At 37.5% G+C, this 16472-nt stretch overlaps 1 protein-coding gene across 1 annotated transcript in view; it reads right to left on the bottom strand.

Moving 5' to 3' along the window:
• Nucleotides 1-16472, bottom strand: part of TMPRSS11D (transmembrane serine protease 11D) — a 51211-nt gene that overhangs the window by 14628 nt on the left and 20111 nt on the right. The window contains exons 4-5 of the mRNA XM_037042072.1: nucleotides 14592-14659; nucleotides 479-636 (exon numbers count right to left, since the gene is read on the bottom strand). Of these exons, the coding sequence (XP_036897967.1) occupies nucleotides 479-636; nucleotides 14592-14659 (226 nt within the window). The remainder of the gene's footprint in view (nucleotides 1-478; nucleotides 637-14591; nucleotides 14660-16472) is intronic.

Below are 16472 nucleotides of genomic sequence, written 5' to 3'. Positions count from 1 at the left end.
TAGATTCAAGAAAGACAGAAATGGAGATGATTTTCAGAGAGAATATAGGGATGTTGCTAAATCTCCTATTTTTTTCTTTATTTGGCAAATATTTACCTGACACCTTACAGCCGCATGCTTTGTTCTGGGTAAGTTGATTATTAATTAAATTCTTCCTGGCCTTAAGAAGCCACCTACCATTCCTACAACATACCTACAAATCGGACATCTCACAAAATCATCTGTCATAAGGAGTATTGAAAGGGAAAATTAATAATTTTTAGCAAATAAAATTTGCTATATGAATGCCAAATGATTCTCTAAACTTTAGAATGTTTTATATTAGAGGGCTACATACTATGTCTAGCTTTACAATATGTTCTTTTTATAAAGTTTAATTCCAAGGGGAAAAAAAGGTCAGTCTCTCATTAAGTTAAAACATGGGTTAGTTAGATTGAGGGATATATTGAAGCAAAATCATATATAAAATGGTACTTGCTTGTTATCTCATTTGGAAGGTTTATTTCCAGGTTTCCAAACTTATCCAGCACTCGACGTAAAACAGACTCAATTCTGCTTTTCATTGATGCTCCGTTGTTATTTCTAGGGAATTCAAATTTCATAACAGTATCTGCTATCACACCACTGCCACTTTGCCTGAAAACCATAAAGATATTTTTTTAAATGGACAATTAGGATAATTTCTGCTCTTCTATTTACATAATCCTTTTGAATGAATATTAAAAGATTTACTTAAGGTATTTCACTTTAGATCTGATCCACATAACAGTGTTTGCCTAAGTAGTGGTTTGTCGTGTTCCTATCCCACAGATATTCGATCCTAATGCAGAGTACACTGTACCTAGCTGTGAAGTCAGAATGCCAGAGTTTGAAATTTCAGAGCTCTGAAATTTACTGCTTGACTTTGGGTAAGCTATTTGTTTCTTATTCTTTCTGTATCTAAGTCTCCTCATATTAAAATTGGGTATTATGAAGATTATGTAAATTAATATATGTAAAACTTTGGAGAATAATATGAGGAATACAGTAAGTGTACCACAAGTATTAGCTATTATTAAACTTCACAAATCTTCCCCACACCCCAAAAACCACCCTCATCTCAAACAAAGTTATAAAGAAATGAGGTTTTAATTTTGCTGACTTAGAGGATCTAGCTAAATTTCTGGTACCTACACCCATTTATCTGGCTACAAAATTAAAGTTTAACTTCTGTAGTCATATGTTAAGATTTTATCTCCACTTCAATTAACCAGATAGTTCTCACTACAAATGTTGATGATTATGTAACACTGAGACGATTTCTACTTCTTCCATCTAAATCACCACGTGAATCACTTCCCCTGCCAAACGCTGGATGTCTTCTTTTCTGAAAGTTGGTACCAGGCAAATTTGGTTTTGATGCTCTCACATGCACTGCAGGCCTCCTCCTTTCATCCAATTGCCAGTTTTGCCATCGTACCCATGCCAGACATTAATTTAATATTTATTTAACAAATATTAAATAAACACCTTCTAGTGCTAAGCACTATTTTTATAAATTATCTATGACCAAGACTCACAGTTGGATCTTGCAATTTAGAAGGAGAAGTAGACCCCAAAGAAATAATAAAATAATAATTCAAATCTAAATCTAATTGGTTATAAGTTATAACCTCCATTTCTAGCAACATGAAAATCTAATATATTTTTTAAAAATGTCCAACAAAGACAACCAAAAGTGATAGAAAAATACAATAAATTCTGTTTGAAATACAAGGCTGAGCTCACATGAAAGTATGAGAAATCTTGGAAGACCAAAAATAAAGAACAACATGAATATTATGTGGTAAACCCTAGAATACCCAACAGGCTTGAGTTCCAGCATTTACACAGATATTGAATATGAGGCCTTGGGTTAGTGAAAAATAAGGAGATGGGCATGAGTTTCAAAATAAGGTCAGAATTTGTAATGAACTAAATCCCTAGAGAAAACATGGATTAGACAGATACAATTCTGCTCATCATCTCATTAAAAATATGTAAATAAGTAAAGGAGTTTATCTGTCTCAGAGATCCAGGTCTAAGTGGAAATAAAGAAGGTTCTCCTGATATTCATAACCATGACCCTGGCTGCATGAAAGTTCTGGATTTGCATTTACACAACTTGCATGGTCCCAGAGACTTTGAGCTACAAAACTATTCAGAAAAGAAAAAATTCAGATAGCATCTCATCTAGCAACTAGAAGGCCACTCCAGTGGATTGTACAAAACGGAAAGTTTTAAAGGCAGAAGGATGAGGGAGAGAGCAATGAACAAAAGAATTATTTTAGATCATGAAGTCTTTTTGGGGGGTGGAGGAAATTATTAGGGTTTTTATCATGCAGATTGCCTCTTCTTTCTCTGGAGAGGAGGATGGAGTAGGCCCACATGACAGATCATTTGATTGGTGCTTAATCAGGAAATCTCGGACTGGTTGATAGAGATTGCATTTCTGGGAGAGGTTGAAAGTGCAATTACCTCAGGTATTTAAAAAAATATTGATTTTAGAGAGAGGGAGAGAGAACGGCACATTGATTTTGTTGTTCCACTTATTTATTGGTTGATTATTTATTGGCATCCATTGGTTGATTCTCACATGTACTCTGACTAAGAATCAAACCCACAACCTTGGCATAGCAGGATGATGTCCTCACCAATTGAGGTACCTGGCCAGCACCTAGATCAGATACTAAATCTAGGTTTGGGATCATGGGTTTTTAGCATGAGTGATGCCATTTTGGGCTTGTGGTTTTCTCTTCAACTTACTTCACCTAAAAGTGGCCCATGCTTCTATCAGACACTGCTGATCTTCCTACAGTGTCTGATAGAAGCAATCTTGAAGATTATAAAATCCAGGCTGTGTAGAATCCCAGTTATAAAGTGAGATTAAAGAAAACCATACAATCCCATTGGTAAAAAAAAATGTGAGCTGGAATCAGCAGAACAAGAAGAGCACCCTCAAAAACAGATAGTCAGGTAAGTATATTTGAAATGGTTAATGACATAAAAGGGGGGAATCATAAATATGAAAAAAGTATAGAACATTATGTAGCAGACCAGGCAGATTATTTAAAGAAACAAATTGAGCTTGCAGACAGGAAAGCATAGTCATAACGATTATAATTGAAATGCAATGGATGGGTTACACATACTAGTAGGCAAAGCTGAAGAGAAATTAGTTAACTGAAAGATAGAGATGAAGAAATCACGTGGAATGTTAACACAGATAAAGAGATGAAAAAAATACAGGCTCAGAGATAGGAGAAAGCTTAATGCTTCCCTAATGTAGTGCTAAAGAAGTGCACAGAAAAACAAAGGAGCGGCCATATTACAACAGATAATGAGAATTACCCAGAACGGATGAAGACGCAACGCCTCAGGTCACAATGACACTAAAGCACACTAAATAGAAGAAGTCTCACATACAAATACAGTCTAAGGAAATGGAACTGCAGAAACAAATGGACAGATTTCAAACAATAGAGAAAAACTAGCCAGCATAGAACATTTTGACTGAGGCAATTTCTTAATAGCAGGAACGGAAGGCAGTATATAATCGTATCTTCAAAGTGCTGAAAGCAATTAGCTAACAACTTACAATTTTATATCCCCACTAAAGTATTATTCAAGAATGAGGCTAAAAAGAACATTTTTTTTCAGATCAAGGCAAAACAAAAATGTAAAATGTATTACTCATATACTCTCTGTAAGAATGTATAAAGGAAGTAAGAAGAAAACTGAAAACAGAAGGAGAGTAAAAAGCACAGAAAAAATTTGAAACAAAGAAAATGGTTAACTGGTAATCTAAAAAGACATTGACAGTATAATCATAGTGAATAATTGGCATTACAAATAAGGTGGAACTAAAACATCATTAATAACAACATGAATAAGAGTCCCAAGTTCCCAGTATTATTTGGAAGAAGGGTAATAAATTAAGCCAAACCTCCTTGTTCAAATTTTAAGTATATTCACTAAAGTAATATAAATAGAATACAGTACTTCTAAACTAGTGAAAGAAAAGAAAATGAAAAGACTCAAGAAGGCAAGATGGTAGAAAAAAGAATAGAAAAAGCAAGATAAAGAACACAACATAATATGGAAGAAATAAATACAAATGTAACATTCATCACAATAAATGTAAATTGACTAGACTCTCTAGTTAAAGGCAAAGATGGTCAAAATATATTAGAAAATGTAATCCAGCTTTCTTCTTATTGTAGGAGAAATAGCTAACCTATAAGGATATACAATGTTGAAAATAAGTGTGGTAAAGAATTACTGAAAAATAACCACAAGAACATCAATGTAGCCACAGTTGTATCAGACATAAGAGACATTAATCAGGGATAACAAAGAATTAATTAGGGATAAAAAGAATTAATACCTTGAGAAAAGAAATAATTCATGAAGAAGATACAATAATCCTAAACATATAAGCACTTGATAATATGTCCTCAAAATATACTTTACAAGGAGAAACAGACAAATTTATAGTGGTAGATTTTATTTGAATGACATTAAGCTTAAGTGAAAGGAACAGAATTGATTATCCAGAAATGGACCTACAGACATAGATAAACAATATATCACAGAATTGGTATTAAAAATCTAAAAAAATGACTCATATGGAAGAATTATATTCAATCTTTCTTGTATTATACACAAAGTACCTGAATATGAGCAACAAAACTTAAAACTTGCAAAAATATTGGAAAATGTGTTTCTATACATGGAGAAGAAGAATTTCTTAAATAAGACATTTTACAACTGATTTTCATTTGTTTATGAAAAAATTTTCATAAACAAAATATAAAGATATTCTATAGACAGAGAGAATATATTTGCAACTTAAAAGGTGAGAGATGATTGGTACCTACTGTAAATGCAGAACTTTTACAAATCAATAAGTAAAAGGAGGGGGCCGGGAAGATGGCGACGGAGTAGGACAGAGCGGATTCCAGCTCCCGTACACATGGGAGAAAATCCTGGCAAATCTACTGAGGAACAGCGCAATCAACCAACGGTTCCCCAGCATTTATGAAATTAAGAGACCAGAGATTGTGATGGATGCTGAAGGACCAGACAGCGGCAGGTCAGTGGGGTCTCAGGAACCAGGGACTTGAATAAAGACAAGAGTGGGGGTAGGGGCCCGCTCCCACGGCCAGGTGGCCCTGGTGCCTCTGCCAAGGTGGGGGTCCAGAGGCATCAGTCTGTGACCAGTGCCATGCCTCCAGCGTCTGCCACGGGAGCCCAGGGAACCCAGTGGCCTCTGTAGGCAACCAGCGCCAGTCATCAGCTCCCTCCCTCCCAGTCTAAGCAAGGCAGGGCAACACTGGGCAGAGACCTGTCTGCTTGAGTTTACAGAGAGGGTAACAAGGAAAAAGGGCTGAGTTCAACTGCCGACTCTGTGGTCACCAGCCAGGGAGAATTGAGAGGAGCATTGTCATCACCTGTCTGGCTGGGGATTGGGCTGGGCTGAGAGGCAGGCTTTCTGGAGAAGTTTTTTTTGGAAAGTGGACTGAGGTGTTCTCCTATGACAGCAGCTTGGCTTGCTTCCCACCTAGCCTGGCAGTGATCCAGAGGAGAGGCAGAAGCATTTGAGTTCCGCCACAGGATTGGGAAGGACAGTGCCAGATCCCGTGGGACCCAGGCAGCCTGGCGGGGTGTGCACACACCTGCACCCCAGCCCACTGGGTCCTGAGAGGAGAGGTCCTGAGAGAGGTCCTGCTGCAACCAGAAATACTGGTTTGGACAGTTTGAAACCAACAAGGGAAGGTGTTTTTTGTTTGTGTTTTGTTTTCTTTAGTAACTTTTTTTGTAATCTTATATATTTTTAAATTTTATTATTGCTTTATCTTTCAATACTTTGTTCCTCTCCTTTCTTTTTTCCTGTTTTAGTCCTTCTTTTCTTCCCAAACTTACCACTTTTTCCTCCCTTCTCCTGCCTTTTTGTTTGTTTGTTTGTTTGCTGCTTTGTTTTCTTTTACCCACAAGAGACACAAAAAACTGGGAACTGTGAAAGGACCAGAGTGGGACCCAAACAGGGGGCATCTCAACAATAGAGACAGAGAGTCAAATTTCACTTTGCTATAGCAGAGAAGCCTCAAGTTGCTGCATAGTTGTATTATTTTTTTCATTATTCTCACTTCTTTTATATTTTAACAGTATCTTTGTATTCTTCCTCTTTCTGGATAGGTTTCTTAGTCTTGGCTGGTTATATTGTATTATTTGACAGGTTTCCCCTGTTCTTTCCTCCACAGTGTATTGCTAATTTTCTATACTTCACATCACTTGTTTTCCTTTGGCACACTACCCAAAGCTCTATACCCTCTATTTAGACAGATCACATAAAGGCTGTCATATGATTGTCGCTCTAATATTATTGTAAATAATAGCTATTCTATACAACTGTAAATACTTCACAACACATCTCTCTGATCTTAGCCCACTTTACAGGTTCCTGAATTCTATTACTGTAGTGATTAACTCTATTTGCTCACATGCTACACCTAGTTACTATTCTTTACTCTCACCTTACCTCAAAATCTGACCACCCACAACCTCACTGCTTTCTAGATCCAACTCACAAGCCTTCTCTCCCTAACAGAAGACTTATCTTTTGCCCATCCTTTCTTAAAAGTGGCAAGTCGGGTTGGAGATTATGGTTAACATTATATATAGCCTAAAGATCTTCTATCTCTTGTCTACCGGCTGTGACTGTAAATATCATAAAATACTCTTCTGCTGTCATAAACCATTTTGCCTCCCCCTCCGACTGATCACACACACACACACAAAAAGGAGTAGGTGGAAGTGGAGAACACCAAGATACCTGCAGGAGACTGCACCACTGAATTTCACAGGTATCCTACCACAGAAGTTCACACCATAAACCCAGGGAACCAGAACAGATCAATTTAAGAAGCTGGGGCCAACAAGAAGAGCAACACAAACAATGGGAAGACAAAGAAACAATCCCCAAATGAAAGAAAAGGAGGAAGTCTCAGAAAGAATGTTAGATGAAATAGAGGCAAGTCAACTATCAGATATTGAATTCAAAGCACTGGTTATCAGGAAATTCAAAGAGCTTACAATGAGCTACCAGAAACTACAGGGGAGCTACAATGAACTCTCCGCAAACTATACCAACATGAAAAAGGAAATAGAAACCATAAGCAAAGGCCAAGAGGAAATGAAGAATACAATTTCTGAACTGAAGAACACAGTAGAATGTATGAAGAGTAGAATCGATGAGGCGGAAGACTGCATAAGCAAGATCGAAGACAGGGTAGAAAGAATCTCCCAGACGGACCCAGTAAGGGAAAAGAGAATTAGAAATAATGAGGAAAATTTAAGAGAAATGCAAGACAATACGAAACATAATAATATCCGAATAATAGAAATACCAGAAGGAGAGGAAGAAGAACAAGGGATAGAAAACCTACTTGAAAGAGTAATAACGGAAAATTTTCCTAAGCTGAGGAGAGATAAAGTCACACGAATCCAGGAATCACAGAGAGTCCCAGGCAGGTGGAACCCAAAGAGACCTACTGCAATACACATCATTATTAAAATGGCAAAACTCCAAGACAAAGAGAGAATCCTAAAGGCAGCAAGGGAGAAAAAGGAAGTAACATACAAGGGGGGCCCAATAAGGTTGGCTACTGACTTCTCAATGGAAACCTTCCAAGCCAGAAGAAAGTGGCAAGAAATATTCCAAGTAATGAGAAACAGAGGGCTACAACCAAGGCTACATTACCCAGCAAGGCTCTCAATCAAGATAGAAGGCCAAATAAAGAGCTTCCAAGACAAAAGAAGTCTAAAAGAATACGTCTCCACCAAACCAGCTCTACAAGAATTACTAAAAGGACTGCTTTAAGGAAAGGAGGAAAAGAGAGAGACGGAGAGGAATATAGGTACATAAATGGCAATGAATAAGTACCTTTCAATAATAACCTTAAACGTAAATGGATTAAATGCATCAATTAAAAGACATAGAATAGCTGAATGGATAAGAAAGCATGACCCACACATATGCTGCCTACAGGAGACCCACCTCAGGTCAAAAGACCATCACAGACTAAAAGTAAAAGGATGGAAACAAATTTTCCAAGCAAATGGACAAGAAAAAAAAAACAGGGTAGCAATTCTCATATCAGACAAAATAGACTTGAAAAAAAGGGTCATAAAGAGAGACACAGAAGGTCACTTCATAATACTCAAGGGAAGAATCCACCAAGAAGACATTAATATCGTAAATATATATGTAACCAACATAGGAGCACCCAAATATATAAAGAAAATCCTAGAGGACCTCAAGAAAGATATTGACAGCAACACAATTATAGTAGGGGATTTTAACACCCCACTGTCAAAAATGGACAAATCTTCCAAACAAAATATCAACAAAGATATTGCAGCATTAAACGACACCCTAGATGAAATGGACCTAATTGATATATATAGAGCCCTTCACCCTAAAGAAGCTAAATACACTTTCTTTTCAAATGCACATGGAACATTTTCACAGAGAGACCACATGATAGGACACAAAACGAGCCTCAACAAATTCAGAAAAATAGAAATCATACCGAGCATTTGCTCTGACCACAAGGGAATGAAATTGGAAACCAACCCCATGGGAAAAAACACAAGACACCCAAAAGCATGGAGACTGAATGGTATGCTATTAAAAAACGAATGGCTCAAGATTGAAATTAGGGAAAAAATCAAAAACTTTCTAAAAACAAATGAAAATGAACTCACAATAACCCCAGACTTATGGGACACAGTGAAGGCAGTCCTAAGAGGGAAGTTCATAGCAATACAGGCTTACCTAAAGAAAACAGAAACATTTCAAACAACCTAACCCAACACCTCCAAGAACTTGAGGAACAACAAAAAAGACAGCCCAGAGCAAGTAGAAGGAAGGAAATAACCAGGATCAGATCAGAATTAAATGACATAGAGACTAAAAGCACAATTCTAAGGATCAATGAATCTAGGAGTTGGTTTTTTGAAAAGATAAACAAAATAGACAAACCTTTAAGTAGGCTCATCAAGAAAGGAAGAGAGAGGACCCAAATAAACACAATCAGAAATGAAAGAGGAGAGATTACAACTGATACCACAGAAATAGAAGGGATTGTAAGAAATTATTATGAAGAACTGTATGCCAAGAAATTTGAAAATCTAGGTGAATGGACAAATTTCTAGAAAAATATAATCTTCCAAAACTCAATGAAAAAGAAGCAGAAACCTGAACAGGCCAATAACAGCAGATGAAATTGAAGAAGTAATCAAAAAACTCCCATCACATAAAAGCCCTGGACCAGACGGTTTCACAGGAGAATTCTGCAAAGCTTTTAAGGAAGAGCTAACCCCTATTCTTCACAGACTATTCCAAAAAATCCAAAAGGAGGGAAAACTCCCCAATTCTTTTTATGAAGCCAGCATCATCCTAATTCCAAAACCGGGTAGAGACACAACAAAAAAGAAAACTTCAGTCCAATATTGCTGATGAACATAGACGCTAAAATCCTCAACAAAATATTGGCAAATCACATCCAACAATACATCAAAAAGATCATTCACCATGACCAAGTGGGATTCATCCCAGGGATGTAAGGATGGTTCAATATTCACAAATCAGTAAATGTAATACATCACATAAACAAAAGCAAAGACAAAAATCACATGATCATATCAATAAATGAGGAAAAAGCTTTTGATAAGGTACAACACCCATTTATGATAAAGGCACTAGCAAAGTGGAAATAGAGGGAGCATTCTTCAATATAATAAAGACCATGTATGAGAGACCTACAGCCAACATCATACTCAATGGGCAAAAACTAAAATCTTTTCCACTAAGATCAGGAACAAGGCAAGGTTGTCCACTTTCACCACTTCTTTTTTTAAAGATATATTTATTTATCTTTTAGAGGGGAAGGGAAGGAGAGAGCGAGAGAAATATCAATGTATGGTTGCCTCTGGTGTGTCCCCTGGTGGGAACTGGCCTGCAACACAGGCAGGTGCCCTGTCTGGAAATCAAACCATGACTGTCTGGTTGACAAGCCCGCACTCAATCCATTGAGCTACACCAACAGGGCTTTTTTAAAAAGATTTTTTCACCATTTCTATTCTATATAGTATTGGAAGTTTAAGCCACAGCAATCAGACAAGAATATGAAATAAAAGGCATCAAAATTGGCCCTGGGTGGTGTAGCTCAGTGGATTGAGTGTGGGCCTGCAAACCACACAATCATGGTTTGATTCCCAGTCAGGGCACATGCCTGGGCTGCAGGCCAGTTCCCAGCAGGGGACCCATGAGAGGCAACCACACACTGATATTTCTCTCCTTCTCTCCTTCCCTTCTCCTCTAAAGATAAATGAATAAAATCTTTTTTTAAAAAAAGGCTTCCAAATCAGAAAAGAGGAAACAAAACTGGCATTGTTTGCAGATGACATGATAGTGTACATGGAAAGTTCTATAGACTCTACCCCAAAACTACTCGAAGTAATAAATGAATTTGGCAAAACAGTGGGTTACAAAGTCAATATCCAGAAACCAAAGGCATGTTTGTATACTAACAATGAATCAGCAGAAGCAGAATTCAAGAAAAAAATCCCACTTGATATAGCAAAAACAAAAATAAAATATCTGGGAATAAACCTAACCAAGGAGGTAAAAGACCTATATGCAGAAAACTACACAACCTTGAAGAAAGAAATCAAAGAAGACACAAACAAATGGAGACGTATACCGTGTTCATGGATTGGAAGAATTAACATCATCAAAATGTCCATACTACCCAAAGCAATTTACAGATTCAATGCAATACCTATTAAAGTACCAATGGCATATTTCACAGACATAGAACAAACACTTCAAAAATTTATATGGAACCATAAAAGACCCCGAATAGCAGCTGCAATGTTAAGAAAGAAGAACAAAGTAGGAGGGATCACAATACCTGATATCAAACTGTATTACAAGGCCACTGTAATCAAAACAGCCTGGTACTGGCATAAAAACAGGCACATAGACCAATGGAACAGAATAGAGAACCCAGAAATAAACCCAAATCTCTACAGTCAATTAATATTCGACAAAGGGGGCAGTATCATAAAATGGGGTAAAGATAGCCTCTTCAACAAATGGTGTTGGGAGAACTGGACAGCTACATGCAAAAAAATGAAACTCGAGCACCAACTTACATCATACACCAAAATAAATTCAAGGTGGATAAAAGACTTAAATATAAGCCATGACACCATTAAAGTCCTAGAGGAGAACATTGGCAGGAAAATCTCAGATATTTCACGCAGCAACATTTTTACTGATATGTCCCCTAGAGCAAGGACTATAAAGGAAAGAATAAACAAATGGGATCTCATCAAAATAAAAAGCTTCTGCGCAGCTAAAGAAAACAGCATTAAAATAAAAAGACAACCAACTGTATGGGAAAACATATTTGCCAATGATACCTCAGACAAAGGTTTAATCTCCAAAATATACAAAGAACTCACATGACTTCACTGTAAGAAAACAACTAACCCAATTAAAAAATGGGGAAAGGACTTGAACAGACACTTCTGCAAGGAGGACATACAGAGGATCCAGAGACACATGAAAAGGTGCTCAATATCGCTAGCTATCAGAGAGATGCAAATTAAAACCACAATGAGATACCACTTTACAGTTGTCAGAATGGCTATCATAAACAAAGCAACAAACAACAAATGTTGGAGAGGTTGTGGGGAAAAGGGGACCTTAGTTCACTGTTGGTGGGATTACAGACTGGTACAATCATTATGGGAAACAGTATGGACTTTTCTCAGAAAACTAAAAATGGACCTGCCTTTTGACCCAGCAATTCCTCTGCTGGGATTATATCCTAAGAACCCTAAAACACCAATGCAAAAGAACCTATGCACCCCAATGTTCATAGCAGCACAATTTACAATAGCTAAGAGCTGGAAGCAACCTAGGTGCCCATCAGTACATGAATGGATCAGAAAATTATGGTACATATACACAATGGAATTCTATGCAGCAGAAAGAAAGAAGGAACTCTTATCCTTTGCAACAGCATGAATGGAACTGGAAAGCATGCTGAGTGAAATAAGCCAGGTGTTAAAAGACAAATACCATATGATCTATGCCTTTTTTTGGATGCCTTTAAAAGGAAGCTAAACTATAAAACGAATAAGCAAGCAAAATAAAAACAAAGATCCTGAAATCGAGAACAGGGGGACAGCGACCAAAGGGGAGAGGGGAGGGAATTTCAGGGGGGAAATGGGAGGAATTTAGAGGAATTAGTATAAAGAACACATGGACAACAACTAAGGGGGGTGGAAATGGGAAGGAGGTGGGGAGCACAGGGCGGGGGTGGGCTGGGATGGGAGTAAAAGGCAGAAAACTGTATTTAAAAAATAATTAAATTTAAAAAGATATTAAAAAAGAAAAAGAATAACAACAGAAAATGGAAAAGATGAATATGCAGTTCAAAGGAGAGTGATCTTTAGTGAATGATGTAAATAGATGCTCAAACACATACTAATTTATTTGATCTTTATGACACCCCTATCAAAGAGACATGCCACTTTCTCTTGGGAATTGTGAATAAAAGTAGGCTTTTTGAGGGAAATCATCTCCTTATTTTTTGGCTTTCTGTATCTCAAATTCTCCATTAACAGGGAATTTGAGGTACAGAAAGAAGAAAAAGTATCTGTGTGTGTGTGTTTGCTTGGTTCAGTCAGGGAAATAGTTTATATGAAGGCCTTGGGGTTAGGGAGAGTGAAGAACTGAAAGAAGTGTTGTAGTGAGTCAAGAACATAGAGATGGTACAAGGAAGTCAGATAAAGGGAGGTTTAGTATTTTTATACATACCCATGTAAATAAATAAAATGTCTTAAGGAGAGATATACATATACATTTATGTTGTATATATGTAGAATACATATATCTTTGATACATGTATAATGTAGAGCAAGGAAAGACAGGAATTAAAGACGACTCTCATATTTCTTTCTTCAGCAACTAGGTTGAAGGTTTTGCCATTAACAGAGGTAAGCAACACTAGAAGAATAACATTTGGTGGGAGCAGATGATAGGTTCGGGTCTGGACATGTTAAAGTTGAGTTGTCTGCAAGATATACACATGATGATATTGAGTAGATGGCTGTGTATGAGAATAAAGTTCCAGAGATACGACCTTGAGAATAATCAGCATATAGGTGGCAATGAAGCCACTGAATGAAATGAAGGGACACTGAGAAGATGAGAGGCCTGTAGTGCAGTCTGACATTCAACAACATTTGAGGAATATACAGAGAAGGAATGAGAACCAGCAAAGAAAATAGAAGTGGAGAGGTAAGAAAAAAACCAGGGGTGTGCAGGTTTATAGGAACCACACGATGGTACTATTCCAAGGAGGATTGAAAGTCCAACAGTGCCACATACTGTTGAGAAATCCAAAGAGAGGACTGGCATGATTTCTTTGGGGTTTGTTATTTGGATGTTATTGTTCAACTGAGCAAGAACAATTAGCATTTTGTGATGGGTCAGAATTGAGATTGTGGGGGATTAAGTGGTAAGGGGGAAGTGAATAAAAGGTGAGAAAACACAGATAGCCCCTTGCAGTCCTACATGTTTGGAGACTAGCAGCTGGTACAGGGACTTTCGCAAAAAGGTACTGAGGTGAATGTGCACTGAAGTGCTCTTTGGAAAAGACTTTTTCATGGATTCTTTCTACTCCTCTGATGCCTCAACAAAACTTATCTGACCAGAGCTCTGTTCTGCTGGGTACTTTTTAGGTGACTACAGAAAATGAGAAAAATTAATTTTATTGTGGTGTTAGTATTTGAGAAGAATTAAATAATTGTTTTTCTTTCAAAGAACTTTTGCATACTAGTTGCAGGATTGAGCAATGTGGGTATTTGAGGCATCTGTGGTAGGGTCAGTAGAGCGTGAGTGTTTTAGTTGTGATTGCTTGTTTTATCACATTACGTGAGTAGGTACAAAATCAACTAAGGCAGGAAGGGCAAAGAGCTAGCGTGCATGCTGCTACTTTCTCTATTATTAGTTCGTGACAGACATGCTTGGATTTGCCACAGCACCCTTTTTGTTACAGTGTTCCAAGCACACAAAGGTGTGCTTGGGTAAGCCACCTTTGATGTTGATTAGAGTCTTCCGGTCTTGGATACATATGCCCAGGGCCACAGCACTGCACAGCTGCAGAGGGCCCTGTGTGCTGCATTGTGAGGGGTATCCACTGGGTTTATACAACAGGACAGCCCTACCTACCTACTGCACCTACACGCAAATCGCTCCTTCCTCTCTGCCTTTTCCTGCTGAGAATTAATCATGGTTATTTCCATTAGTAGGTAAATAGGTCATATCTGGCATGTTTTATTTTTGTTTTGGCATTGTTTTAAAAGCTGCCCTCGATACTATTTTCAAAATATTGCAGTGAATTGTGCGAATGTTTCATTTGTTATCTGTGCTGTGAACAAAAGTCAAATGGACATCCAAGTTTACACACCTTTCATGTAGTTCCACTCACCTCAGTTTGACAACATGAACTCTGATGAACTGGTTTCTTAAATCTGATTCTTTGAATGTTGTAGTAATCTGTAGAAAGAAATGGGGGGGAAAACCTCTCTGTAATTACAGTTTTTCCTCTCCTTAGTCGTTTCTCCCAAATCTTGCAAAGTGGGATTTACTAATGAGAATTAGGGACTTGCGGTATTAGTTCAGCTCAGTTTAGCTTAATTGCATGTCTAAACATGTGGGATTGATTTAACCAGTTTATGCAACTTTTGATGAGGTCCTTTTCTTTATTTATTACACACAGATGATAGTGGGCAGGGTAGGTCTTCACCAGAAGCTATTCTAAACACACCAGGTGCTTTATTCATTGAGAGACCATTTTATGTGATTTGATGGCTTTTCCTAGGGGTTGGGGTAGGAACCTAGCCAACATTAGGGAAGTCCACTGATGCAATTTACATTGTATAACCCTTGCACAACCTTTTTTAAAGGGGTAGAACAAGCTTAAAATGTTTAGCAATGGAGATCTTGAAAGAGAAATGAGGAAAGCAGTCAAGGGCAGTCTTTTCCTTGCTATTTCTGATCAGTGTCTGAGCATCAGAGGATTTTTATCATCAGTTGGTAATTTCCTAACCTGACCTTAGCTATTTCCCGGAATCATTGCTCAGATCCAGCAAGGATGGGCCTCTTCAGGTATAAAGTTTAGTTTTACAATAAACTTGGAGTGGTTCTGGGACTAGAACAGTTACCCCAAGTTGCAGGATCAGATGTAGTAAGGTTTCATTCATAATAGGGGGTGGATTCCACTCACTTGCAGTGTGAGGTTGCTCCAAGGTGGAGGTGGAATGCAAAGATGAAGGTAGGGAAATTAGGTAGCATGCTGAATGTCATATTAAGAGAGGTTGTGAAGCTAATTCTTCTCAAAATTGTAAAGTTTATGCAACCTCTATTACACTATAGAATATTACTCTTTTAAACCAGTTGTTTGACAAAATAACTTTTTTCCCTAGAGAGGCCTTGAACATTTTTAATAATAATGAGCCTGTTTTATCAAAATAATTCATGTTCCTTATAAAATAACTCCTAAGAAGCATATTGCTTTACCTAAGTTGTTGCTTCTCCTGGTCCAGAGTGGAAGAGTATCAGTTCTGACATTACCTCTCTGTTCACTCACTTGTTTGCTACTGTACTTGCATATTAGGGTTATCTTATCCATGTTTTAAAATTTGTGTTTTGTAGAATTCCTACTGATTTTGATTTGGGGGATGTTTATTGAGTATTGATTGATTTTGGGGAGATACAGTTTACTTTGAGAACTAGAAAATATAGTTTTTAAATCCAGTGGAAACTGCAGATCACTGAAATCTACTAGAGCAGGTAAATGTGTGCTGGAGTCAGTCCTTTCTAGTGTTACTCCCCTCCCCCTCTTCTCTCAAGATATCTTCATATAAGCGCATGCCCAGCCAGCTGACCTACAACCAAACAAGGTGCCAGTGTCAATCCATTTGTTAAATAGTAACAAAAAACTAAGTTTCTTTCTTTTCTGGTTTTTTAAAAATTCTTTAAGGGGAAAATAGCTGTAGAGTGGTGTTTGTGTATTTTCTTTCATCACTCCAATAAGTTGTGAATCCCTTTCTGGGCTGAAAACCTTTATTTTGCAGACCACTGTGAGCTCCACCTTGACTGCAGTATCTTTACTTTGTGTTCCTAGGACTTGGCACAAGAATTAACAGATAGAATTCATCATTTATGTATTCATTCAACAAATATTTAAATGTCAAGTATGTGCCAAAATCTCTTTTAGGCATCAGGCCAACAATCAATGCTTGACAGATAAATTTTACCAAAAATCCCTGATAGTGTAAGTGATATGGTAAGATGAATTCAAATTGAT

Source organism: Sturnira hondurensis, unplaced genomic scaffold (genome assembly GCF_014824575.4).
Source record: "Sturnira hondurensis isolate 20B ecotype Veracruz unplaced genomic scaffold, ASM1482457v3 Scaffold0000566, whole genome shotgun sequence".
Lineage (NCBI taxonomy): Eukaryota > Metazoa > Chordata > Mammalia > Chiroptera > Phyllostomidae > Sturnira > Sturnira hondurensis.
This window is presented reverse-complemented; position numbering and strand designations above follow the sequence as displayed.